The sequence below is a fragment of the Eurosta solidaginis genome, chromosome 4 (genome assembly GCF_040869045.1).
Source record: "Eurosta solidaginis isolate ZX-2024a chromosome 4, ASM4086904v1, whole genome shotgun sequence".
Taxonomy (NCBI): Eukaryota; Metazoa; Arthropoda; class Insecta; order Diptera; family Tephritidae; genus Eurosta; species Eurosta solidaginis.
In genome coordinates, this window is record NC_090322.1 from 51,416,090 (window position 1) to 51,443,738 (window position 27,649).

The 27,649-nt window shown below is 36.7% G+C and overlaps 1 protein-coding gene and 1 long non-coding RNA gene across 2 annotated transcripts in view; one reads left to right on the plus strand and one right to left on the minus strand.

The window, feature by feature from the left end:
• The window catches only part of Cht6 (Chitinase 6), a 267,684-nt gene that overhangs the window by 2,590 nt on the left and 237,445 nt on the right, over nt 1-27,649 (minus strand). The window contains exons 14-15 of the mRNA XM_067779453.1: nt 2,938-3,348; nt 2,565-2,845 (exon numbers count right to left, since the gene is read on the minus strand). Coding sequence (XP_067635554.1) covers nt 2,565-2,845; nt 2,938-3,348 — 692 coding nt within the window. The remainder of the gene's footprint in view (nt 1-2,564; nt 2,846-2,937; nt 3,349-27,649) is intronic.
• Nucleotides 11,434-19,502, plus strand: LOC137249741 (uncharacterized). Its single transcript, XR_010952520.1, has 4 exons — nt 11,434-12,112; nt 18,666-18,962; nt 19,018-19,350; nt 19,415-19,502. It is a non-coding gene; the product is annotated as an uncharacterized lncRNA (long non-coding RNA).

The following is a 27,649-nucleotide window of genomic DNA, read 5'->3' on the forward strand; positions in this document are numbered from 1 at the left end:
CATTTTTATTTAACTCTAACTTTTACTTTTTAATTTTTACAAATCGCAAGCTTTATTTTGATGTGAATTTGTTTATGAATGCTGTTGTGCTATAAAAGATTTAAGAATCTTATTGTACTGATATATATTGAAATAAATGCAATACAATACAATACAATACAATACGAGATAAGGTGTTATTCCACCCAGTAGTCGATATATGATCAAACTTATTTGGTTTTAAATGCAGACCTTGCATAGTTTAAAACGAAGCGAACTCATATGACTGGGTTTGAATTGAAACATTTTGGTATAAACTTAATTCCAAAAAATTTTCCTTTTTCGAACTTCTGAACTAAAATTTTAATATTCAAAAAATTGGGGTTATCCCCTCATAGTTTATAATATAGACCAAAAAGGTTTAAAAATACGGCACGGGTAGAAGTTTTTGGTTTTAATTTAAAGTTTTTTTTTATCGAAAATTATATTTTTCAAGTGTTTGAACTAAAATTAAAACAAATATATCTTAGAAATTGTCTAAAATGATTAAGGGTTTTAAAAGTAGTATAAAAAAGCTTAAAACCAGCAAAAAACTTTGCTAGGTTTAAAAAGTTAACCAAAATTTTTGAACTTGGACAAAAAGGATATTTGAGGTAGTCATAACGTTACACTGTTATCGCAGTGTGACTTCCACACAACCACGATACTTAAGAAGGGGGTTTTTTCATTACAAAACTCGTGACCAAACAATTTTCACCTCTGAGTAAGGTACTAATTAATATCGGAGCGCTGTTTATGATGTCAACATTGGCATGGTCTGACCGAATGGTTATACCTTGACATTCTTCGGTGCGATGCCTGTTGACGATGGTGGGATCAAATAGCTGACACTGTACGGAATGGAGGGTAATTGATTGCAAGAATGTTCCAGTTTACGCTCATGATCTGTCCTATACATAATAACCATCGCATGCTCAGAGATCGGAGCTTCGTCTCTTGTATCTTCATCTTTCCTGTTAATCTACTACTATGTAGTAGGATTTTGTAGTGAGACCTGGGAGAAGTCGTCATTACGAAGCTCAAAGAAGATGAGTGCGCCTTTGATGATATAAGGTTAGGTCGCGTGTACCATCGCAGTGCCGGAGTACCCGGTGGAGGGGTCTGCCCAGCTTGGCAGCACCAGTCAACGATTAGGGGTCATCGACTGAAGTGCCTTGTGCCGAAAGTTGTACTCATATATATAATGTGTTGTCATATTATGCTCCTATCCATACTAAGAAAATATTAGTCAAAGATAAGCATTCGCGTGAGCTGGAGGCATTGGATAAATTTCCTGGTCGACGAGTATTGGAAGCCAGCTCCTTACGGTGCAATGGACAAGGCTTAGTTTCAGGACATCCCGGATGCAAAAGAGCAGTCCAGTAACAAGGAGATGTTCCGAGCATGCCCTTTTTTCAGTGATACTCGGAAATCTAAAAAAGGTTACACTGAAACTACAACCCATGGTCGAGAAAGTACTGAGTGACTCAGGTACGTAGAACGGGCTCAAAATTGCCGGCGGAGAAATGCACTCGATATTCTGGCCGATGTAAGTATTTTTTGTACTTCAATCTCATTTAAGTGCACAGTGGATAGGGATAAAGTAGGAGATATCTTGTGGGCTGAAGGTGTCCCCAGTCTAACCTAACTTAAAGCATGGAGAATGCATACACATCAGCTCAACCAGTCCCTCATCTTTTAAAAACCTCGAATTAGGATAATTTTGTCAAAGATTCGAAGCCACGTAATACGACTTATTCTTGTATAAATTGGGCACTTAAGAATGAAGTAAATGAACCGTTATTTATCGCCTTACCATGTCACACGAAGCGATTCTGTTAAGGCGCACCATATTGTTGACTCCTTACTCTGAATGAACTCAGAAGTTCTTGATTGAACTTCAGAAGGTTACTTGATTTTCATTGCCGAGTTAGCAGATGATTACGAGAAAACAAACTCGGGTCTTGAAGTATAGCAATAACAAAAAGACAACTGATGTTTCAACTGGAGCTTTTTTGAGCGGACTACATGCATTGTGCAAAAACTCTTTGAAATATCTCGGCTGCATTGAATGTAAGGAGGGGCCAATTTGTGACTCAAGGGTTTGTAGCGCAACCTTTCAAGGGGTTACCAGCGCAACTTATAGCTTTTCCAATCCAATTGTGTACTTCACCTACCCATGGCGAATCCTATTTCTTTAGCAGGCGAGGTTCTGGTGACCCCAAGTTCCTCAAGGGGCGGGGTCGGTTGGTGTAGGAGGTTCAATGTGGTTATATTAAATCGTTCCAAGATAGTCGGGCTTGTACCTTGATGGTGCTTGTTACTGGAGCGTACTGGATCTATATCCGGCAAAGGAGCAGCAATATCGATAAGACTCCCCGGGGGATGTCCTTATCGTTACAACAGCGACAAAAGCAAGGGCCAGGTTTTAGAACGTGATAGATTCATTTCGATTTGCATTCTGGTAGTTCTCAAACACACATCCTGAAGAGTCTACTTAAGAAAGTTTCACATACATGTATACCTCCATCACATATCACACTTACCTGTTGTCCTTTTGTATTTCCAACAACGCGTTCAGAATCATCATCATAATAATCATAATCAACAATCTGTTTATGGCTGCTGCGATGCCCAACAGGGTTAGGTTTTTTCACTGGAACAGGCTGATAGCTATTCAGTCGGTCATAATTGTCACTGTCAGCATATTTGTTTGGGCGTCTGCGGCTTACCGTCTGTGCACGCCTTGATATGACTGGTTCAACCGGTATTTGTGGTGTAGTGGGCGTGTATTTTTGTGGCCTCCCCCTGCTACCAGTCGACTTTCCTGTAAATAAATATTTCAATTTTAAGAAATTCCCCGCAACCCTACTTGCTTGTTTGGGTTGGCAGGAAGTATGTAATTAAAAATTTAGTTACTTGTTGGTGTTGTATGCTCAGTTGTCACAGCTACCGTACCCATACGACGTGTGATGGATTCGACAAATTTGTGATTCGGTTCGTTGGGTGTGTAAAGCGCTGCTGGAGCAGATTTTGTCTTTGTACGAAATGAGGACTTTAAGGGCGATACTTTGATATCACTTGTCAGTTCTTGACGCGCTACTGGTTCTTTAATAGCTTCGGCTTGCTCGAGGAGTTCATTGAAATGGTTGGTATGTATGCTTGATTTGGCAACTTGATCAGCTGGATCTTCGAGTTCGAATCCATCAACGAAAAGTATTTTGGTAAGTGAATCAGCTGGAGTAGTCGTTAAAGCTGTAGCTGAAGGATTAGTGGGATGTGAAGAGCGCCGTCTGAAAAGTGGGTTCTGCGTACGTGGTTGGTCTGTTCCTGAAATTTAAGGTATAAAAACGTTGGTTTGAAAACTTACTCGATAACATCATTAGTTCAAATATTTATTTGAGATATCATGGGATATCAAAGTTAAAATCAGAACTTTTTTTGGGGCAAAATATATCCATTTGAGTCAAATGTGAACTGAGCAACAATCTCTTAACTTTGTATGTACATTTGAAATGATGCCATTGCGACTCGAAGAAGCAGTAGCCCGATCCCCTTGAAGCTCATGACGTTAGATATGGTTCGACCAGTGTTTATGATTTCTGTAACCTTTTCCAAGGAATTGTAGGATTTCTCTTTCGGCCTTTGGTCATGCGCATAGCAAGGGGGTCTATCATCTTGGAAGACATATTAAAAAATAACGTTGCAGGCATATATATTTCTACTTCGTGTCCGCTTAGGGTCAAAAGCAGTAATGCAATATCTAGGAAGAGACGTAACATGTACTTACAATGCTTCCTCTATATTTGTAGCTATGCAATGCAGAGCAGTGCCTACTTGCATTTGACTAATGGGTTTGTAATTCTTGAACTAAAAATGGCTGATCTTTTCCGTCTTTGGCAAGAAGACGACCGAGGCCATTTTACAAGTTTCAAATATTACCTTGAGCCATTCTTCATAATAATTATTCTATGATCGTTCAGCACGGCCGTGAATATTCCGCCTGAACTCGGCGATTTAGACTTGCACTAACTTTATCGGCTCCTCCGCATTATCTTCCGATAGAAAATGTCATCGATAAGTGCTTTAGATAACTCTACACTCCTGCCTGTCCCTTCCAATCTGCTCTTATTTATGAAATCCTGAAATATTGAACTCCTGTATCGAATTAGGGATTGAGGAAAGTCTTATTGGTTAATTCGATGTCTAACTTGAGTATCTCTATCCCCTGCCAAATTTCCCATCCCATTTTAAGATCCTTTAAAGATCTCCTATCATATCTTGATATATGATTGTCAGAATTCAATTTGGTACCAACATATCCTAGAAAATGACGATTTGGCTATTTGTAAATACTTTGAAAGGTATATAACCAAATAGCTACTGGCCTCTAATGTTTGTTTCGCCACCTCGTGGTGCGTACTTGGGCTCTCGCCTATGAAGAGTCGTGCTATGCACCCTTTTTCCTCAACCAGCTTTTTGAAATCCTCTGAGCCTACACGGTTTGAGTCTTATGGCAGGTTCTACTGGGCCTCCTCCGCAGGCCGAGATATGTGAAGTAACGCCAGAGCCTATGTCACTGAGTATTTTGAGGAAGAAGGAGAGCTACTTGCGAGTTAGCTCTTGTTGTATTCTATCTTCTTAACCCCGTTGTATCTCTCCGCCGAATCGAAATATGGAGGCCGTTTAGTCGGACACGTGGTTGTACGGCCAACATGAATTACTCAGAATCGTATAACGTAGATAAGGAGGTAAACAGAGTGAGAACAAAATCGCAAGACAAGGAAAGGGGAAGCACTACAGGCGATTGGGCTAGGCCGAACAGAGAAGACGAGTGGATAAAGGTACAAAGAGAAGTAAGCGAGCTCTTGCGCAGTATCGGGCAACATCAAGAAATGTCCAGCGTTTTGGACTTTTCTTACGCCAGACTATGTAAATAATTTCTGCGCTGCAAAGAGGGCTGTGCATATCTTGGCTGGTACACGATTATGATCCTAGTGATCTATTTGGTTTCGCGTTTTTTGATAGAACTTTGCATGCTAAAATTGGGGTGGGCGACATAAGTTCAACGGCCAAACGGCCAATTCACATTATGACCACTTCAAATGGTCATAATGTCAATTGGCCTTACAACCACCTAAATGGTTTGACTTAAATATGTTATTCAACAGTTTTTATCATTTCAGTATGTGGAGTTGCAAATAAAAAAAAATTGACCTTATGACCACTTAAGAAAATAGCTGACTTTATGACCATTTTCGTTAACATCGTTGACATTATAACCATTTGGAATTTGACGTTGAGACCTTTTTATGGCTTTGTGGCCATTTTAAGCGATCATAAGATCAAATGACGTCATGTCACGCCTCCTGAAAGCGGTACTACAGATAACACATACATACTTCTAATAGCAACGAAGTTAATCAATGCTATGTAATTATTGAAAGTCATGCTGATGGTTAGCAGATCAAAATTTTGCGGTGAAATGAGGGAGCAGGACGGTTCCAAATATCTTGGCTACTGGTAATTGGAGAGATATGAGTTTCCTAAGTTATCTGGTTTCCCATGCTTTAGAAGCGGCACCACTCTCTCCATTTTTCACGGATGACGAAAATGGACAGAGATAGATTGAAGACGAGCGCCAGGCAATTTCATCCCTCATAGTAAGGTTTTTAAGCATCGGCAAGGCATTCACGTCCGGGCCCACTGCTTTAGATGGTTAATCACGTTCGTTGTCTTCTTTAACCTCTGTGGCGGTGATGGTACGTGCTGTGTTTATGCTTATGTGCACGTCTGTTGGCCTATCGTCTGGATTTGTTGATCGAGGAATGCATTACGTATTGCAGGCAGAACGCGCTCGCGCATTTTTTCTCATCTGATAGCCGATAGATACTTTGTCATTGTGCCTAGACGGTGTCAGAGGAACCTGGCGGTTGACCGTAGCTGACCTACACAGGCAGAGAGGTTATAGTCCTTTAGATATTCCTCCGATTAGGTCCGCTTATGTCTGTCTACAAGCTGACCGATGCGCAGGTTTATGTCCCTGATTTGGGGTCGCCAGGGTTTGGTTCCCTTTCAAGGTCACGCTCTTTCGCTAAAGTAGCGAACTGCGTTGGAAATACTGGTTGGAACTTTCGAAATTCTTCCACCGACAATAATACGAGTCGACAACCTTACGGAAAGCACGTTTCCCTTGATGGAAATCTGACAGGATTGGGAGAGCAGCAACAATACTGTTTGTGTATGCTTTATAATCGTCCCACTTTCCTTACTTAAAGTGATGAATTCGGCTGATCGCTTAAGCTAGAGGAGCATGTGTAGGTGGTCGGATGCCTATGTTACCATCGGCTACCACTTGTGAAGTTTACAAGCCCTGCGCTTACGACGCAGATGTCTGGCGAGCTATGACAATTTCCTGTCATAAGTGCGGAAGCGTCTCCGTTTATCATGTGGGTGTTGTGTTCTCTATTTGAACCGCTAACTTTTCACCACTACCGTCTGCTTTTAATCGCCTAGAATAATGCGATTTTCACCAGTGAGAAAAGCATTGATATCAGGGCAATATCAACAGGGGCAGCAGGTGACATGTCACATGCTGTAGATTATAGATATTCCTTGACACTCCAGGACACTGTGCATACGGCCGATGTCGTTATAAAGGGTGTACGTATGTATCATATATCATGATGTAGCTACTAGATTTGCGTACCAATCTTGTTTCTGTGCTCTCAGCAACAAAATAATTAAATTTAATACGACAAACTATCAAACAAAAAGGTCTGTCATTACAGATGCTCAGATGATCATACGACTGCAATCTCTGCTCAATTTATTAAATTTAAAGGCACATGTGAGATCTTTTGAACTGAGTCTTGCACTAAGGTTTAGAATCTACTTGTACACGTGTATTCAAACATAAATAGAAAATATTCCGTGTCTTTCGTTAAAAAAAAATTCAATAGCTAGCTCACCATGACAACACCAAATATGTAAATAAATACATTTATTAGCAACAATTAGAAAAACTAATAAATAATAATATAGTTAGTTTCATATAAAAAATATCCATAACACACTCAGAATGACCGGATTTACAGCCTCATTCAGTTTATCTAGCAAAACGTTTAACGAACGATACCTGCGCTGGCGATATCGTCTTCTAACGGTACTCTAAAGCATGGCGGAACTATACAAGGTGGCAGCATGGTGACAGCTGATTTGTACTTTTTTAATATGATTTGATACATCAACTTCCGGCGCAGTACGATTTTGACATTAGTCCATCGATTTACAAAAACAAAGCACATGGAAATTTTATTTATTTTTGTAGGAACGTCACCGTGCTGTCACATTGTATGATTCGCCATGCTCTAAAGCTTACGTTGTCGTTTATCCCCAAACTTTACGTTATTCGTCAACTGCACGAAAGCAATTGTCAAATTTGCTTTTGTCTTTTGTTTGTGACACTTCGTTTTCGCTTTCACAGCAGATCAAGGCGAATCCATACCAGGTGGTGCCAAAGCGAATTCAACCAATTCGCCGTGCATAAGAATGTCAAGTCAAAACAAATTTATAATTGATTCCGATTAACTGAGATATTGAAGTAAAAGGCGTTGCAAGGCGAATTCAGTAGAGGTGGTGTTATCCCAACAGCAAATTGCTTCTTCTTGATCATTTTCCATACAACGCCTTGTGTTACAACATGTCAGTTAATCGGAGTCAATGAAAATTTTCTTTTAACTTGACATTCTTCTGCACGGCGAATTGGTTGAATTCGCTTTACCACCACCTGGCATGTATTCGCCTTGAAGGCGTTGTATGGAAAATAATCAAGAAGAAGCAATCAGCTGTTGGGATAACAACATCTCGTGCTGAATTCGCCTTGCAGTAGATCTTCGTGATAGAGAACACCGAGTAACGTAAGAGTCGGCTGTTATCGTTTTGCCTGGCATACCGCTAATCGTGCTACACACAGACGAACGACGATCCTATTGGACACCATAGCGTCAAAGGTAATGACGCTGTTAAAAAAGAGAAATGGCTAGACAAAATTTGAAAAATTTGTCTACTAGATTTTTCGAACGAATGTGGACAGCTTTAAACAAATGAAGTAGGTAAACTCGCTTTGTCTTGCAAACGGTGCACGGATTGTAAAATCACAACAACAAAATAAACGCAAAAATTTTATGCAATTCGTGTAATTTACTTTATGCTCAAGCCTATGTTTATTTTTGTGCAATGAACTGTAGGAAATGAAAATGCACCCCTGCTCCAATGGTAGTCTTCTCATTTCGCTCACGAAAATACTAAGGAATTGTATTTCATGATTTATCGAGCTATTTTGTTATTTGCTATGTCAATATTTTGACGCTTTCTACTCATGCATGCTATAACTCCGCAATGGGGTGATCTCATAGTATTGCATAGGATATATACAATCTGTGCAATGCGTGCACCTTGAAAGACAGTTGAGTCCCGCTAATTTTGTTTGAATTTAAATATCTTTTTGCACTCTTAAAAGATAAATATTGCAATGAAAGTGAAATTATACAAATTTGCCAAAATGTGTGTCAACTTTGTGTGACTTATTATTATGAAATGCACTGTATAACCACTTTGTAGGTATTTTAAAAAATAAAAATAAATAAATCATTGAGCAGATTGCATTGTGGTCGAACGGTGAATGGCTTTTGACATCGAATTGATTGATAAGCTCTTAACATGTTTTTAGTATTTGCTACAATTCAATCCCTAAGTGAGCAATCATTGAACACATTTTAAGGTGTCAAAGAGTCAGCAACTGGCCGTTACTCTGTATTGTGAAAACTGATTAAGGTTACAAACTGTTAATGATGCAGTTGTCGACAAGTAAATTGTTTAATCACAGCCGCCTCGCAAGCGTAATGATCACGTCACACATGTTTATGGGTAGTTCTATGATAATTCGACGACTTAACAGCTGTTTCCAATGAGTTTTTAAATTGTCAGATTTTTTAATTTTTCGTTATTTGAACGGATTTTGAATATTTACTCACTTCACATCAACAAAAAGTCAGCTAACAACTGGTTGCAGAGTCAAGTAACGTTGTCATAGCCACCACTGTAATACTGAAATTGGAAAGCTTAAACAAAAAAATTTCTGGGTCTTAATTAAACGCCATCTGAGTTAATTGTGGCCGCTGAGGGATGCCCTCAAGGCCGTGTACTTTCTCCTCTCTTGCGGAGCGTAGTTATAAATGACCTGCTTCAGCTACTGAAATCCAATGGATTTGACAAACAAAGTTATGCATACGAGTCAGTAATCTGCAACATAAGGCTGCACGAGGAAAGAATATCCAAACGCATGGAAAGAACACGGAGAAGAAAACATTCCATATTCGAACCATTCCTGGCTGGAACCAAAGTCCGATTTTCAATAAAAGAAAAATACCTACGAGTTACATTGGATATAACCCTCACGTGGATTGCTTAACTAAATGCTATCTTGAACAAAGCAACACGAGCTTTCCTTGCCTGCATTCGACTCTATAGCAAAAGTTAACGACTGTCTCCCAAAATGGTATACTGGAGAATAAATACTGTTGTCAGACCAAAAGCTACCTATGCTTGCTGAATTTGGTGGCTTAAGACCATGTAAGGAACAGAAATAACAAAATTAAGCAAACCACTAGTTTTCATTGGCTTAACCGCACCCGTCCCCTTCTGATGCACTTAGTGCCTTAGTGGCAATACCTTCGTTCCCTATTCTACTGGAGAAAGAGGCAACGCTTGCTGCACTAAGATTTCAAAATATTTCTGAGCTAAAGAGCGTAACATGACAGGGCATAATATAAAGGTGATATGAAAATTCGTAGGAAATGCCACAAAGTAGCTACGTAATGCAATGGTTCCTACGCTCGGAACATCATGCAAATTTGTGTCCATTTTTGGCAGAACTCTTTGGGAAATAGGGAATCCATATTCTGACCTATCACTTGGAGGTCTGGTTCACAGATGGATCAAAGCTTGATGATGGAAAAACGGAAACTTGCATCTATCGGCTGAACATCATGAATTCGATACTAATGGGACGCTAAACCACTAGTTTCAGGAAAAATCAAAGGAATTGAAGTTTGCACTAGTTAATGTCTAGGAAGAGGCTTACCCTCGAGGAGAATCTAATTACGTCAGACAGACAGGCAGCCTTGCATTTCATACACCCTTACACATTTACTTTTAAGCTAGTGGATGAATGCATAGGAGTCCTTAATGAGTCCTTAAAGAGAGCCAAAAATAAGGTTTTGTAGAATGGGTTCTCGGGCATCAGGAACATGAAGGTTATGAGCATGGAGACTACCTAGCTATATATGGTGCTATAGCAGTATTTATGGTCCAGACTCCTTCTGTGCACTAACAAAGGCACACACTATGGAAACCGTGAGTAAATGGCAAAGAACACAGTTCAAAAAATACTAGATTGATTGCCCAGGGCAAGGACAGCCTAAATTGTTTATACTCCCGGCAACGAGAGCCAAACTCATTAACCCTATAACCGCACTGCGTTACCCGCCTTTACACACTAAATACACCCCTGAGCGCAACTTTTGCTGAACAGCAATGCCAATTGCACTCAGCGGGACCAATTGAGTCAGCAGTAAAAAATGATGGCCGCTGAGCTTGGGTGAAGAACGAACCCGGGCGAGTTTCGTTTGGATATTTGAATTGGTCGGTCGTGAAAAAGTTGCAGAACAAAGATTAGAAACTTAGAAACTTAGAAAACTAAAGTTGAAAGTAAAAAAAAAAGTATTTTTATTGTATAATTCAAAAAAACTAAAAACTAATATTGTGAATATAAAGATAACGCAAAAGACTAAGAACAGTAGAACTTAAATTATAAATAGAGATTAAAATAACTTAGGTAAAACTAAGGTGTGGAGTTCTAGACCTACGTAAATAAATTTAAATAAACTGTGTATGAAAAATAAACTGAATTAAACTTAACAATTTGGAACTAAAAAGGTAGAGAAGCGTTGTGTGTGTGAGCGGGTGTGCGCATAGGGCTGCATACCCACAAATTAACGTGAGTATCGAAAATTGAAGCAAAAAATGGTTGGCGTTAAAAGGCCAACCTTAAATGGCGACCGTGACGCCGGGCCTCTGAATGGCGGCCATAGTGGCGAAGAGGCACTAAAAATCAAAAAGAAAAACCTAAAAATTTAAAATCCAAAAATATTTAATCAAAAAATTTTTCCTGAATTAAAATTTTATTTACACAAAATTTGAAAATCTACAAAAAAAGAAAAAAAACCATAACAATCAAAAAAAAAAAAAAAAAATACAAAACTTACAAAAACCCTACAAAAAAATTTTAATACCACTTAAAAATCTACAAAAAAAATAAATTACAAAATTCAAAAACCATCACAAAAAAATATATAAAAATGCAAAACTCTTACATAAAAATTTAAAAAACGAAAAACCTTTACAAAAAAAAAAATGTTCTTTCGAAAACTATAAAAATTACAAAAAATACAAAAATTTGAAAAACCATTACAAAAAAATTACAAAACATTTAAAAAAAAAAAAAAATCTACAACAAAAAAAGTACAAAATCAAAAATTACCAAAAAAAAAAAACAAACATTTAAATCAACTACAAAAATTTGGAAAAAATTTTAAGTATATGGCAGTGTAGCGGTGGTGGTGGTTTATGGCAGTGGCTAGTGGAAAAAAATTATTAGTTGGAAAAACAGTTAAGAATATATAACACGTATGATGCAAAAACTAATTAAAAATGGAAATAATAAGAAATTGTTTTTACTAATAATAAAAGAAACTAAACGGCAGCAGAAATAATACATAATTTAACATTTACACTTAAAACAACAAAAACTAAAGTTCTGGAAAACTGTACCAAATTCTTGGTGATAAAACAAACGGCACTAGCCACGCCACATCAATAACGGCAAACCACCGTACGACCTGAATAGCGGAAAAAATAAGTGACGTCATCCAAAGCAGCAGCATCAGCAGAACATGCACGCAGTAGCAGAACTCACAGCGCAGCAGTAGAACAACAGGTACAGCAAGCGGTAAATCGAGCCAAGCAGTAACTGGTATGGTGTGCAAAAATTTTCCATTATTAAAATTAGCTTAATATTTTTCAATTTTCTTCAATAAAATGAAAACACATTTTATATTATATTCACAATTTCATTTTTGACACTAACTCTTCATACTCATTAAAATGTAATATATTTTATATTATACTCATATCGTTTTTCTCTTAAATTTAAAATAAATTATAAATAATTTTTGCAAAGTCATTGCAAAATACAAATAAAAATTAACTTAATTAAATTAAATTACTCACAATACTTATTACAAAAAAAAAAAAAAAAAAAATTTTTTTTCTTGTATTATATTTATACATATTTTTATATGTGTAGGATTATAAGTAGGCACTGTGGGACAGGGTCGGACAAAAACAGAAAAAAATTTTTTTTTCCATAATTGCATTGCTTCAACGTTTTGATTATTAAAACAATTGCCAACTCAATAAACGTTTTTTTTTCTAATTTTAGTCCCACAATGCCCTACAGTGGGCTTTATCAAAAACAATACAAAAAATAAAATGAAAAATAATTTTTTTCATAAAGCGGTGGTTCCGTAATTAACCAAAAAGATTATTTTTGCGTAAACGGTGGTTCCGTACAAAACCAATGGAAATTTTTTTTAATACCGGTGCGTCCGAGGATATTCGTATAACAAATTTGAAAAGATGCGGTGCGCCCGTATCTATAAAAATAAAACCATAAAATTTTTAATAAAAACGGTGCGTCCGTAAAAGCACAAACACATTGAGATCTTTTTAATAAAGCGGTGCGTCCGTTATCAACAGCCAAGTCCTTTTACCAAAATAAAATATTTTCCTTTGAAATCAATTTAAACTAAATTACTCCAATATACATTCAATTTATCATTAAATATTCAGTCTTTCATTAAATTGCCGGATAATTCTTTCAATTTCACATCAACATTCAATTCAATTTCAATTTCTGTTAAACTTTCGTAAGCAATTTCTACAAATTCGACTTTAATCAGCTTAAATATTTCTTCTTTGCTTCCTACTACATATGTTCCTTAGAAACCAAAAAGTAGTTCCCAGAATCTCAGAACAAGACTCAGATTCCGAAAATTCCAAAAATTCAGATTCCAATTCCAAAAATTTTAATTCCGAAAGTTCCGATTCCGAAAATCTTGATTTTAAAAGCCCAGTTTCCGAAGGCTCAACCACATATTCGCCCAGTACAATCAAAAACCTTGTTGTTAGACTTTCTTTGTCCGGAGAATTTCACGGATTTGAGGAATTGCCCGAAACAAATATTTCAAATTCTCCTAATTCCGATACAAATATGGCGACTCCTGAACGAAAAAGGACGTTTATCGGCATATGTGCTGGTATTATGCGTGAAAATTATAGCGGTGAGCCCCTAGGCCTCGAATCTTTCAATACTAAAATTGAGTTAATCGAACAATTTGTCGACGAAAATTTAACTGGCATTTGTATTTCATATATTAAATCCAAACTCGATGGTAAAGCTCGAGAAGCGATACCAACTCAAGTACTTTTAGTTAACGATATAAAAATAGCACTACGTAACCGTATAAAACCCGACAACTCCAAAGTTGTGGCCGGAAAAATTGCAGCTTTGCAAGTTAATAATAATAATTACACCGATTTTGCAAAACGCGTCGAGGAACTGTCTGACGCTTTAGAGCGTTCGCTCATTATCGAAGGGATTACTAAGGACAAAGCCCATGAAATGGCCATCGAGCAAACAGTTAATGTTTGCCGATTGAACGCAAAAACCAGTTTAGTCAAATCAATCCTCGCTTCAACTAATTTTTCTGATTCCAAGGACGTAGTAGCCAAACTGATTGTAGGGCAATCAAATGAAATAAAAGAATGTCAAGTTTTAGCATTTAGGGCGCGGAACAATTACAATTTTAGAAATTTCCAAAGTAATAACCGAGGTCGAAATTTCCAAAATCAAAGTCGTAACTTTAACAATTATAGACAAAATAGACCATCTTTTAGTAACTATGGCAACAACTTCAATCGCGGAAATCAAAGGCAAAATTTCTGTTCCGGCGGCGTAAATCGGAATCAGCATAACAATAACAATAATAGCAACAATAGTCGTACTAGCAATAACAACGGTTCTAACACTTCCAATAATAGAGGTAGAAATGCAAGCGTCCGGGCTTTAAACAGGGAAGCCCCTCAGGAGCGAACACTGAGGGAGGACGAGACAAATTACTAACTAATTCAGCTCACAGTTTTTCTTCTAAAAACGTTTATTGTCTTAACTAAAATTATTCCGATTTTATTACTGGTTCTAACAAATTTTGTACATTTCTAGTCGATACACAAGCCGACATTTCGTTAATTAAAATTTCTTCTCTTAATAAAAATCTGTCAATTAATAACAATAATACAATTAATATTACTGGAGTAACTACAGATACAGTTTCTACATTAGGTACTTTTACAACTAACTTACACTTTTCAAATTTTTATATCAAACATACGTTGCACATGGTAGACAATGATTTCAACATTCCATCAGATGGAATACTTGGTAAGGATTTCCTAAAAACAAATAAATGCGATATCAGCTATGCAACAAATTGCATTTCCTTCCGGATAGGCAATGAAAAGATCGCACTTCCCATCCTTCACGGAATGGAAAGCGATACATTTGTTATTCCACCTCGTTGCGAAGTTTATAGAATTTTCCCCTTGGAAAAAGACTCAGAACCACTTTTCGTGGATTCTCAAGAGATTTCTGACGGTGTTTTCACAGCGAAATGTATAGTTGATACTAGTAATCCGATCATTAAGGTAATAAGTACCACAAATAGCGTAAAATACGTAAACAACCACAGCATTCAAACCGAAAAACTTTCTAAATATAACGTTTATAAAATCAATAACCCAGTAAAACAAGATAGTCGTATTAAAGAACTTAAAAGCATTTTAGAAAAACAAATACCTAATTATGCTGAAAATAAGCTTACTAACTTATATTTAAGAATTCATGAGCTTAACACCGGTTTATAATAATTGAATTTCAATTATTATGTTTTTTCTAAGAGAAACTGAAAAGAAATAAACATTTACTGGCATATTGCGATGGACCATTTCGAAAACCGCCAACGTAATCATCATCAGGCATTTTTGTAATGTTATCAAAGGTTTCACCGGGATTCGAACCGTAAATCACATGGAGAAACTGCAGTAGCCTTTAACCACTAGGCCATCCTGCTGGTATTTGTTTTCATGTTTAATTCAGGTTTTCTCATTTCTACACTAACAACACAATTGAGACATTCTGTCTCTATATTGATTTGTGTGCCATGTAGATTTGTTTTTGTAAAGTTCTTCTTCGTTGCCAACGAGAAGCTTTGTCAACTCGGGCTCAGTTGTACATATTTATGTAGGTTTGTTTAATGGTGTGTTCAGTTTATACTTATATTTAAGAATTCATGAGCTTAACACCGGCTTATAATAACTGAATTTCAATTATTATGTTTTTTCAAGAGAAACTGAAAAGAAAGAAACATTTACTGGCATATTGCGATGGACCATTTCGAAAACCGCCAACGTAATCATCATCAGGCAATTTTGTAATGTTATCAAAGGTTTCACCGGGATTCGAACCGTGAATCACATGGAGAAATTGCAGTAGCCTTTAACCACTAGGCCATCCTGCTGGTATTTGTTTTCATGCTTAATTCAGGTTTTCTCATTTCTACACTAACAACACAATTGAGACATTCTGTCTCTATATTGATTTGTGTGCCATGTAGATTTGTTTTTGTAAAGTTCTTCTTCGTTGCGAATGAGAAGCTTTGTCAACTCGGGCTCAGTTGTACATATTTATGTATGTTTGTTTAATGGTGTGTTCAGTTTATACTTATATTTAAGAATTCATGAGCTTAACACCGGCTTATAATAATTGAATTTCAATTATTATGTTTTTTCTAAGAGAAACTGAAAAGAAAGAAACATTTACTGGCATATTGCGATGGACCATTTCGAAAACCGCCAACGTAATCATCATCAGGCAATTTTGTAATGTTATCAAAGGTTTCACCGGGATTCGAACCGTGAATCACATGGAGAAACTGCAGTAGCCTTTAACCACTAGGCCATCAATATAGAGACAGAATGTCTCAATTGTGTTGTTAGTGTAGAAATGAGAAAACCTGAATTAAGCATGAAAACAAATACCAGCAGGATGGCCTAGTGGTTAAAGGCTACTGCGGTTTCTCCATGTGATTCACGGTTCGAATCCCGGTGAAACCTTTGATAACATTACAAAATTGCCTGATGATGATTACGTTGGCGGTTTTCGAAATGGTCCATCGCAATATGCCAGTAAATGTTTCTTTCTTTTCAGTTTCTCTTAGAAAAAACATAATAATTGAAATTCAATTATTATAAGCCGGTGTTAAGCTCATGAATTCTTAAATATAAGTATAAACTGAACACACCATTAAACAAACATACATAAATATGTACAACTGAGCCCGAGTTGACAAAGCTTCTCATTCGCAACGAAGAAGAACTTTACAAAAACAAATCTACATGGCACACAAATCAATATAGAGACAGAATGTCTCAATTGTGTTGTTAGTGTAGAAATGAGAAAACCTGAATTAAGCATGAAAACAAATACCAGCAGGATGGCCTAGTGGTTAAAGGCTACTGCAGTTTCTCCATGTGATTCACGGTTCGAATCCCGGTGAAACCTTTGATAACATTACAAAATTGCCTGATGATGATTACGTTGGCGGTTTTCGAAATGGTCCATCGCAATATGCCAGTAACGGCCCGATTCTTAGCGTTACCGGTAAAATAGAACATTATGTAACCGAAAATCGTTACCAGTTGTTTTTTTCGCGATTCTGTCCAAAGTGGAAACGCTGTCATCACCGAAAAACTCACCAGTGTCTGCGGTGAAATTTAACAGTTGGTTTTCTTCGCTTTACCCATGGCGGAACGATACAAGGTGGCAGCATGGGACAGCTGAATATAAACTTTTTTATTTAATTTGATACATCAACTTCCGTCGCAGCATGATTTTGACATTTGTCCATCGAATTTACAAAAACGAAGTACATGGAATTTTTATTTATGTTTGTAGGTATGTCACCATGCGCCACCGTGTATGGTTCAGCCATGTCTTTACCGAAAATGTGTCACTCGTAGATACGATGTTAAAGAATAAACGGGACCATGTGTATATACATATGTGCATACATACATGCTTACGTTTTTACATAGCTATATTGTAATATATACTGTGAAAGTACATGGAAACAAATATGTATAGCAAGAGGCAACAGTTTTTACTATTATGTTTACTTATTTGCGCTCACAATTCTTTATTTTTCAGTTTTGCCTTTTTCTAGACAACAGCTGTTGTGTGGTTATTTCGATGTAACCACCTACTTTTGTGGGTAAACAATTATCCGGCTACTTTCGTGGGCAGAATACCAAAAGGGTACAAAAGTTACCACATGAAGAAAGTTGCCGTGGTGAAGAAAGTTGTTACCACATTAGAATCAGGCTGTAAATGTTTCTTTCTTTTCAGTTTCTCTTAGAAAAAACATAATAATTGAAATTCAATTATTATAAGCCGGTGTTAAGCTCATGAATTCTTAAATATAAGTATAAACTGAACACACCATTAAACATTACTTATTAACTTATGTTTACAATATTCCGATATTTTTGCGCTAGACAATGATAAAATGACAATAAACAATTTTTATGAACAAAAACTAAGACTAAACGATACGACGCCAGTATACATTAAAAATTACCGCCTACCTTATTCGCAGCGCGAAGAAATAAATAAACAGGTTAATAAATTATTGGAAAACGATCTGATCGAAAATAGTTTTTCGAATTATAACAGTCCCTTGATTTTGGTACCGAAAAAAGACCTAAATGGCCAAAAATCGTATAGAATGTGCGTTGACTTTAGGGCTGTAAATAAAAAGTTAATTGCCGACAAATTTCCCTTGGCACGTGTAGACGATATTTTGGATAACCTTTGCCGTGCGAAATTCTTTTCTACATTAGATCTTTTTTCGGGTTTTCACCAAGTTCCACTTCACAAAGATTCAAGAGACATAACATCTTTTAGTACTGACCGCGGAGCTTTTCGATGGAAGGTTTTACCATTTGGTCTAAACGTAGCTCCAAATTCATTTTCAAGAATGATGTCATTTGCATTTTCTGGTATTTCACCCAACCAAGCCTTTATGTATGTAGACGATATAATAGTAATTGGATGTAGCGAAGCACATCATCTCAATAGTCTAAAAAAAGTTTTCGAAACCTGTAGGAAGTTCAACTTGCGACTTAACCCAAAAAAGTGTAATTTTCTTAGACCTGTAGAGGAATTCACTAACTTTTTTAACGATATTTGCCATCGCTTTATTTGCGAATCGATAACTATAACGATTTCGTTATTCAGTAACTATTTTGTATCGATATTCGTTAATCGACGATCAGCTGTGTTGTTAAATAAACGGCAAATGAATTGGCTGCGTTAAAAATCACGAAATTTACATTTCTGACAATTTTAGTTAAAAAAGAAAATCGGAGCTTTAATTAAATACCTTCAAACACGAAAAGCTGCTTTATTTATAAATCAAATGGCATTTGAGTACTTGGCATACGTTTTATCACAAGATGAAGAGTTAATGAGGCCATCGCCAGTGGACAGACGCCTTCTTAGAGAAGTAGATAACCCATTCCACCTGAATGCAACGGAGTTTCGAAAGCTGTACCGACTAACCCCAGACTTGGCTCATGATATTATTTCTCAACTTGATGGTCAATTAAGGGGTACACGAATAACTGCGATATCAACAGAGAAACAGGTAAATCATGGAATTTCATATAATTTTCAATTGAACACTATTATAAAAATTTCAGGTTCTAACTGCTTTACGCTTCTTCGCAACTGGTTGTTATCAACGGCCCGTTGGAGAACAATGGGGCATATCAATGAGCCAGTCGTCTGTAAGCCGCTGTATACATCGCGTAACAAATGCTATCAACCATTCTTTGTTTTTCGATAAAGTAAAGTTTCCAATGACTCAAATAGAGCGGCAAGCTGCGAAATAAATTTTTTCTGCGTCACCTGCACCATTTGTGGGAGGTACTATTGGGGCTATTGATTGCACTCATGTGTCGATCATGAGCCCCAGAAATCATGAAGAGGCATATGTAAATCACCATGGATACCATTCAATAAATGTACAAATGGTAAAAGCAATAATTCAAAGAAATGTATTGTACTTTTTTGACTATAATATATTTTTATATACAGATTTGTGACCCCAACCTAAAGATATTGAATGTCAATGCTAAATTGCCAGGAGCAAGGCACGATGCATTTATCTGGAGCTCCTCTGCAGTACGGAGAGTCATGCAGAGAAATTTTGAAAATGGTAACCGCAACATGTTTTTGATAGGTAAGTGTGTTTAAAAAAAATAAATAAATGTAAGGCGCGATAACCTCCGAAGAGATCTAAGGCCGAGCTTCTCTTCCAATTTGCATCGTGCTCCTCTTGATTTTTCCCTACAAATTGGCCGGACGGGACCTACATGTTTTATGCCGACTCCGAACGGCATCTGCAAGGCAGATGAGTTTTCACTGAGAGCTTTTCATGGCAGAAATACAATCGGAGCGCTTGCCAGACACTGCCGAGGGGCGACCCCGCTTAGAAAAATTTTCTTCTAATTGAAAAATCTTATTTCTAAAATTTTGATGTTGCTTTGCCCGGGAGTTGAACCCAGGGCATACGGTGTGATAGGCGGAGCACGCTACCATCACACCACGGTGGCCGCATGATGTAAGTGTGTTTAATGCACTGAAATTTCCCAGAAAATAAAATCGCACACAAAACTACTTGCAGGTGACTCTGGATACCCTTTAGAACCCTGGCTGATGACTCCTTTACCTAACCAACCAGAGGGGGCCCAAAATTTCGGTACAATAAGGCATTGTGTAAAGCTCGAAACCCAGTCGAGAGACTTTTTGGTGTTCTCAAAGGAACATGGCGATGCCTATCACAGCAAAGGACTCCTTTGTTTCATCATGGATTTACTGGTAGAATAGTTAACGCATGCGCAGTGTTGCATAACATCCGATTAAGTGAACCCATACACGAGCCTGACACTGAATACTTAGATCAAAGCCCAAGTGATAGCAATGTTAATCAAGGCGCACCCTCTTCAATAGCGAAACGTGTTCAAGACCGACTTATTGCTAATTACTATACTTAAGTAAAGACTAAACAAACTTATAAATAAAAAAATCTACAGGAATGTAAAGCAAAAATTTTGGTATTTTGTTTTATATTTGGTCTACTTTGGTAGCGAAAACTTCCATCATACCGAACAGTCAAACTTAACAATATCATTTCAATAGAAACGAACTTCGTGTCCTTTAAAATTAAAAAAAATGCTTATGAGGTTTTAACACAGCTCAATTTTATACATAATACATTTATTTGAATGTAAAAAATTCATTCATTCGTTTACATAGATCGATTTCCTTTGGAAATTATTTTAAAAAATAGCTACTTTGGTAGTAAAAACTTCGATTCGGTATCGTCAAACTTAACAATATCACTATCAAACAATATCAATAACCCGCTAATCCCGGAGTTTCCATAAAAAAAGTCCACCATTCGACTTAACTGCTCGGCTGTGGTACGGCTTCTCCTTTGATTGGTATTAATTGATGACGCCATTCTATTTTAATATGAGAAATTTGTTATGTCGAGAAATATGAAATTAATTCCGCATTTACTTACCTTTTGTTGATAACGCAAACTGTATCTCAAAACTTGCACAATAATAACTTTTAAAAGCAGTTAGTATAGGGAATTTGTTAATTTTTGGCATTCCTTTTGTGCTTTTCGCATTTTTTAGGTTTCGTTAAGCTGTGCTGCCACCTTTCTAATATTTTAAATGTTATTTATTGCGAGTCGTTAAAACTAAGTTAGTGAATAGTACAATCGATAAGGCAAGCGACAAAATCGTTAATTAAAATCTCGACAAATCGCATCGTTATAAGTTAGTGAATTCCACTACTGAAGTAACTTTCTTAGGGCATAAATGCTCAGCAAATGGTTTGCTACCAGACGATTCAAAAATTGAAGCAATTAAAAGGTATCCTAAGCCACGCGATAAAGATGCTGTCCGAAGATTCGTGGCATTTGCAAATTATTATAGGAGATTCATTCCAAATTTCGCTTCTTTAGAAGCTCCATTGAATCGTTTGAGTAGAAAAAAGGTTGAATTTAATTGGGATACGGCATGTGAGTTACAGATACAGTTTCTACATTAGGTACTTTTACAACTAACTTACACTTTTCAAATTTTTATATCAAACATACGTTGCACATGGTAGACAATGATTTCAACATTCCATCAGATGGAATACTTGGTAAGGATTTCCTAAAAACAAATAAATGCGATATCAGCTATGCAACAAATTGCATTTCCTTCCGGATAGGCAATGAAAAGATCGCACTTCCCATCCTTCACGGAATGGAAAGCGATACATTTGTTATTCCACCTCGTTGCGAAGTTTATAGAATTTTCCCCTTGGAAAAAGACTCAGAACCACTTTTCGTGGATTCTCAAGAGATTTCTGACGGTGTTTTCACAGCGAAATGTATAGTTGATACTAGTAATCCGATCATTAAGGTAATAAGTACCACAAATAGCGTAAAATACGTAAACAACCACAGCATTCAAACCGAAAAACTTTCTAAATATAACGTTTATAAAATCAATAACCCAGTAAAACAAGATAGTCGTATTAAAGAACTTAAAAGCATTTTAGAAAAACAAATACCTAATTATGCTGAAAATAAGCTTACTAACTTATATTTAAGAATTCATGAGCTTAACACCGGTTTATAATAATTGAATTTCAATTATTATGTTTTTTCTAAGAGAAACTGAAAAGAAATAAACATTTACTGGCATATTGCGATGGACCATTTCGAAAACCGCCAACGTAATCATCATCAGGCATTTTTGTAATGTTATCAAAGGTTTCACCGGGATTCGAACCGTAAATCACATGGAGAAACTGCAGTAGCCTTTAACCACTAGGCCATCCTGCTGGTATTTGTTTTCATGTTTAATTCAGGTTTTCTCATTTCTACACTAACAACACAATTGAGACATTCTGTCTCTATATTGATTTGTGTGCCATGTAGATTTGTTTTTGTAAAGTTCTTCTTCGTTGCCAACGAGAAGCTTTGTCAACTCGGGCTCAGTTGTACATATTTATGTAGGTTTGTTTAATGGTGTGTTCAGTTTATACTTATATTTAAGAATTCATGAGCTTAACACCGGCTTATAATAACTGAATTTCAATTATTATGTTTTTTCAAGAGAAACTGAAAAGAAAGAAACATTTACTGGCATATTGCGATGGACCATTTCGAAAACCGCCAACGTAATCATCATCAGGCAATTTTGTAATGTTATCAAAGGTTTCACCGGGATTCGAACCGTGAATCACATGGAGAAATTGCAGTAGCCTTTAACCACTAGGCCATCCTGCTGGTATTTGTTTTCATGCTTAATTCAGGTTTTCTCATTTCTACACTAACAACACAATTGAGACATTCTGTCTCTATATTGATTTGTGTGCCATGTAGATTTGTTTTTGTAAAGTTCTTCTTCGTTGCGAATGAGAAGCTTTGTCAACTCGGGCTCAGTTGTACATATTTATGTATGTTTGTTTAATGGTGTGTTCAGTTTATACTTATATTTAAGAATTCATGAGCTTAACACCGGCTTATAATAATTGAATTTCAATTATTATGTTTTTTCTAAGAGAAACTGAAAAGAAAGAAACATTTACTGGCATATTGCGATGGACCATTTCGAAAACCGCCAACGTAATCATCATCAGGCAATTTTGTAATGTTATCAAAGGTTTCACCGGGATTCGAACCGTGAATCACATGGAGAAACTGCAGTAGCCTTTAACCACTAGGCCATCAATATAGAGACAGAATGTCTCAATTGTGTTGTTAGTGTAGAAATGAGAAAACCTGAATTAAGCATGAAAACAAATACCAGCAGGATGGCCTAGTGGTTAAAGGCTACTGCGGTTTCTCCATGTGATTCACGGTTCGAATCCCGGTGAAACCTTTGATAGCATTACAAAATTGCCTGATGATGATTACGTTGGCGGTTTTCGAAATGGTCCATCGCAATATGCCAGTAAATGTTTCTTTCTTTTCAGTTTCTCTTAGAAAAAACATAATAATTGAAATTCAATTATTATAAGCCGGTGTTAAGCTCATGAATTCTTAAATATAAGTATAAACTGAACACACCATTAAACAAACATACATAAATATGTACAACTGAGCCCGAGTTGACAAAGCTTCTCATTCGCAACGAAGAAGAACTTTACAAAAACAAATCTACATGGCACACAAATCAATATAGAGACAGAATGTCTCAATTGTGTTGTTAGTGTAGAAATGAGAAAACCTGAATTAAGCATGAAAACAAATACCAGCAGGATGGCCTAGTGGTTAAAGGCTACTGCAGTTTCTCCATGTGATTCACGGTTCGAATCCCGGTGAAACCTTTGATAACATTACAAAATTGCCTGATGATGATTACGTTGGCGGTTTTCGAAATGGTCCATCGCAATATGCCAGTAACGGCCCGATTCTTAGCGTTACCGGTAAAATAGAACATTATGTAACCGAAAATCGTTACCAGTTGTTTTTTTCGCGATTCTGTCCAAAGTGGAAACGCTGTCATCACCGAAAAACTCACCAGTGTCTGCGGTGAAATTTAACAGTTGGTTTTCTTCGCTTTACCCATGGCGGAACGATACAAGGTGGCAGCATGGGACAGCTGAATATAAACTTTTTTATTTAATTTGATACATCAACTTCCGTCGCAGCATGATTTTGACATTTGTCCATCGAATTTACAAAAACGAAGTACATGGAATTTTTATTTATGTTTGTAGGTATGTCACCATGCGCCACCGTGTATGGTTCAGCCATGTCTTTACCGAAAATGTGTCACTCGTAGATACGATGTTAAAGAATAAACGGGACCATGTGTATATACATATGTGCATACATACATGCTTACGTTTTTACATAGCTATATTGTAATATATACTGTGAAAGTACATGGAAACAAATATGTATAGCAAGAGGCAACAGTTTTTACTATTATGTTTACTTATTTGCGCTCACAATTCTTTATTTTTCAGTTTTGCCTTTTTCTAGACAACAGCTGTTGTGTGGTTATTTCGATGTAACCACCTACTTTTGTGGGTAAACAATTATCCGGCTACTTTCGTGGGCAGAATACCAAAAGGGTACAAAAGTTACCACATGAAGAAAGTTGCCGTGGTGAAGAAAGTTGTTACCACATTAGAATCAGGCTGTAAATGTTTCTTTCTTTTCAGTTTCTCTTAGAAAAAACATAATAATTGAAATTCAATTATTATAAGCCGGTGTTAAGCTCATGAATTCTTAAATATAAGTATAAACTGAACACACCATTAAACATTACTTATTAACTTATGTTTACAATATTCCGATATTTTTGCGCTAGACAATGATAAAATGACAATAAACAATTTTTATGAACAAAAACTAAGACTAAACGATACTACGCCAGTATACATTAAAAATTACCGCCTACCTTATTCGCAGCGCGAAGAAATAAATAAACAGGTTAATAAATTATTGGAAAACGATCTGATCGAAAATAGTTTTTCGAATTATAACAGTCCCTTGATTTTGGTACCGAAAAAAGACCTAAATGGCCAAAAATCGTATAGAATGTGCGTTGACTTTAGGGCTGTAAATAAAAAGTTAATTGCCGACAAATTTCCCTTGGCACGTGTAGACGATATTTTGGATAACCTTTGCCGTGCGAAATTCTTTTCTACATTAGATCTTTTTTCGGGTTTTCACCAAGTTCCACTTCACAAAGATTCAAGAGACATAACATCTTTTAGTACTGACCGCGGAGCTTTTCGATGGAAGGTTTTACCATTTGGTCTAAACGTAGCTCCAAATTCATTTTCAAGAATGATGTCATTTGCATTTTCTGGTATTTCACCCAACCAAGCCTTTATGTATGTAGACGATATAATAGTAATTGGATGTAGCGAAGCACATCATCTCAATAGTCTAAAAAAAGTTTTCGAAACCTGTAGGAAGTTCAACTTGCGACTTAACCCAAAAAAGTGTAATTTTCTTAGACCTGTAGAGGAATTCACTAACTTTTTTAACGATATTTGCCATCGCTTTATTTGCGAATAGATAACTATAACGATTTCGTTATTCAGTAACTATTTTGTATCGATATTCGTTAATCGACGATCAGCTGTGTTGTTAAATAAACGGCAAATGAATTGGCTGCGTTAAAAATCACGAAATTTACATTTCTGACAATTTTAGTTAAAAAAGAAAATCGGAGCTTTAATTAAATACCTTCAAACACGAAAAGCTGCTTTATTTATAAATCAAATGGCATTTGAGTACTTGGCATACGTTTTATCACAAGATGAAGAGTTAATGAGGCCATCGCCAGTGGACAGACGCCTTCTTAGAGAAGTAGATAACCCATTCCACCTGAATGCAACGGAGTTTCGAAAGCTGTACCGACTAACCCCAGACTTGGCTCATGATATTATTTCTCAACTTGATGGTCAATTAAGGGGTACACGAATAACTGCGATATCAACAGAGAAACAGGTAAATCATGGAATTTCATATAATTTTCAATTGAACACTATTATAAAAATTTCAGGTTCTAACTGCTTTACGCTTCTTCGCAACTGGTTGTTATCAACGGCCCGTTGGAGAACAATGGGGCATATCAATGAGCCAGTCGTCTGTAAGCCGCTGTATACATCGCGTAACAAATGCTATCAACCATTCTTTGTTTTTCGATAAAGTAAAGTTTCCAATGACTCAAATAGAGCGGTAAGCTGCGAAATAAATTTTTTCTGCGTCACCTGCACCATTTGTGGGAGGTACTATTGGGGCTATTGATTGCACTCATGTGTCGATCATGAGCCCCAGAAATCATGAAGAGGCATATGTAAATCACCATGGATACCATTCAATAAATGTACAAATGGTAAAAGCAATAATTCAAAGAAATGTATTGTACTTTTTTGACTATAATATATTTTTATATACAGATTTGTGACCCCAACCTAAAGATATTGAATGTCAATGCTAAATTGCCAGGAGCAAGGCACGATGCATTTATCTGGAGCTCCTCTGCAGTACGGAGAGTCATGCAGAGAAATTTTGAAAATGGTAACCGCAACATGTTTTTGATAGGTAAGTGTGTTTAAAAAAAATAAATAAATGTAAGGCGCGATAACCTCCGAAGAGATCTAAGGCCGAGCTTCTCTTCCAATTTGCATCGTGCTCCTCTTGATTTTTCCCTACAAATTGGCCGGACGGGACCTACATGTTTTATGCCGACTCCGAACGGCATCTGCAAGGCAGATGAGTTTTCACTGAGAGCTTTTCATGGCAGAAATACAATCGGAGCGCTTGCCAGACACTGCCGAGGGGCGACCCCGCTTAGAAAAATTTTCTTCTAATTGAAAAATCTTATTTCTAAAATTTTGATGTTGCTTTGCCCGGGAGTTGAACCCAGGGCATACGGTGTGATAGGCGGAGCACGCTACCATCACACCACGGTGGCCGCATGATGTAAGTGTGTTTAATGCACTGAAATTTCCCAGAAAATAAAATCGCACACAAAACTACTTGCAGGTGACTCTGGATACCCTTTAGAACCCTGGCTGATGACTCCTTTACCTAACCAACCAGAGGGGGCCCAAAATTTCGGTACAATAAGGCATTGTGTAAAGCTCGAAACCCAGTCGAGAGACTTTTTGGTGTTCTCAAAGGAACATGGCGATGCCTATCACAGCAAAGGACTCCTTTGTTTCATCATGGATTTACTGGTAGAATAGTTAACGCATGCGCAGTGTTGCATAACATCCGATTAAGTGAACCCATACACGAGCCTGACACTGTATACTTAGATCAAAGCCCAAGTGATAGCAATGTTAATCAAGGCGCACCCTCTTCAATAGCGAAACGTGTTCAAGACCAACTTATTGCTAATTACTATACTTAAGTAAAGACTAAACAAACTTATAAATAAAAAAATCTACAGGAATGTAAAGCAAAAATTTTGGTATTTTGTTTTATAGTTGGTCTACTTTGGTAGCGAAAACTTCCATCATACCGAACAGTCAAACTTAACAATATCATTTCAATAGAAACGAACTTCGTGTCCTTTAAAATTAAAAAAAATGCTTATGAGGTTTTAACACAGCTCAATTTTATACATAATACATTTATTTGAATGTAAAAAATTCATTCATTCGTTTACATAGATCGATTTCCTTTGGAAATTATTTTAAAAAATAGCTACTTTGGTAGTAAAAACTTCGATTCGGTATCGTCAAACTTAACAATATCACTATCAAACAATATCAATAACCCGCTAA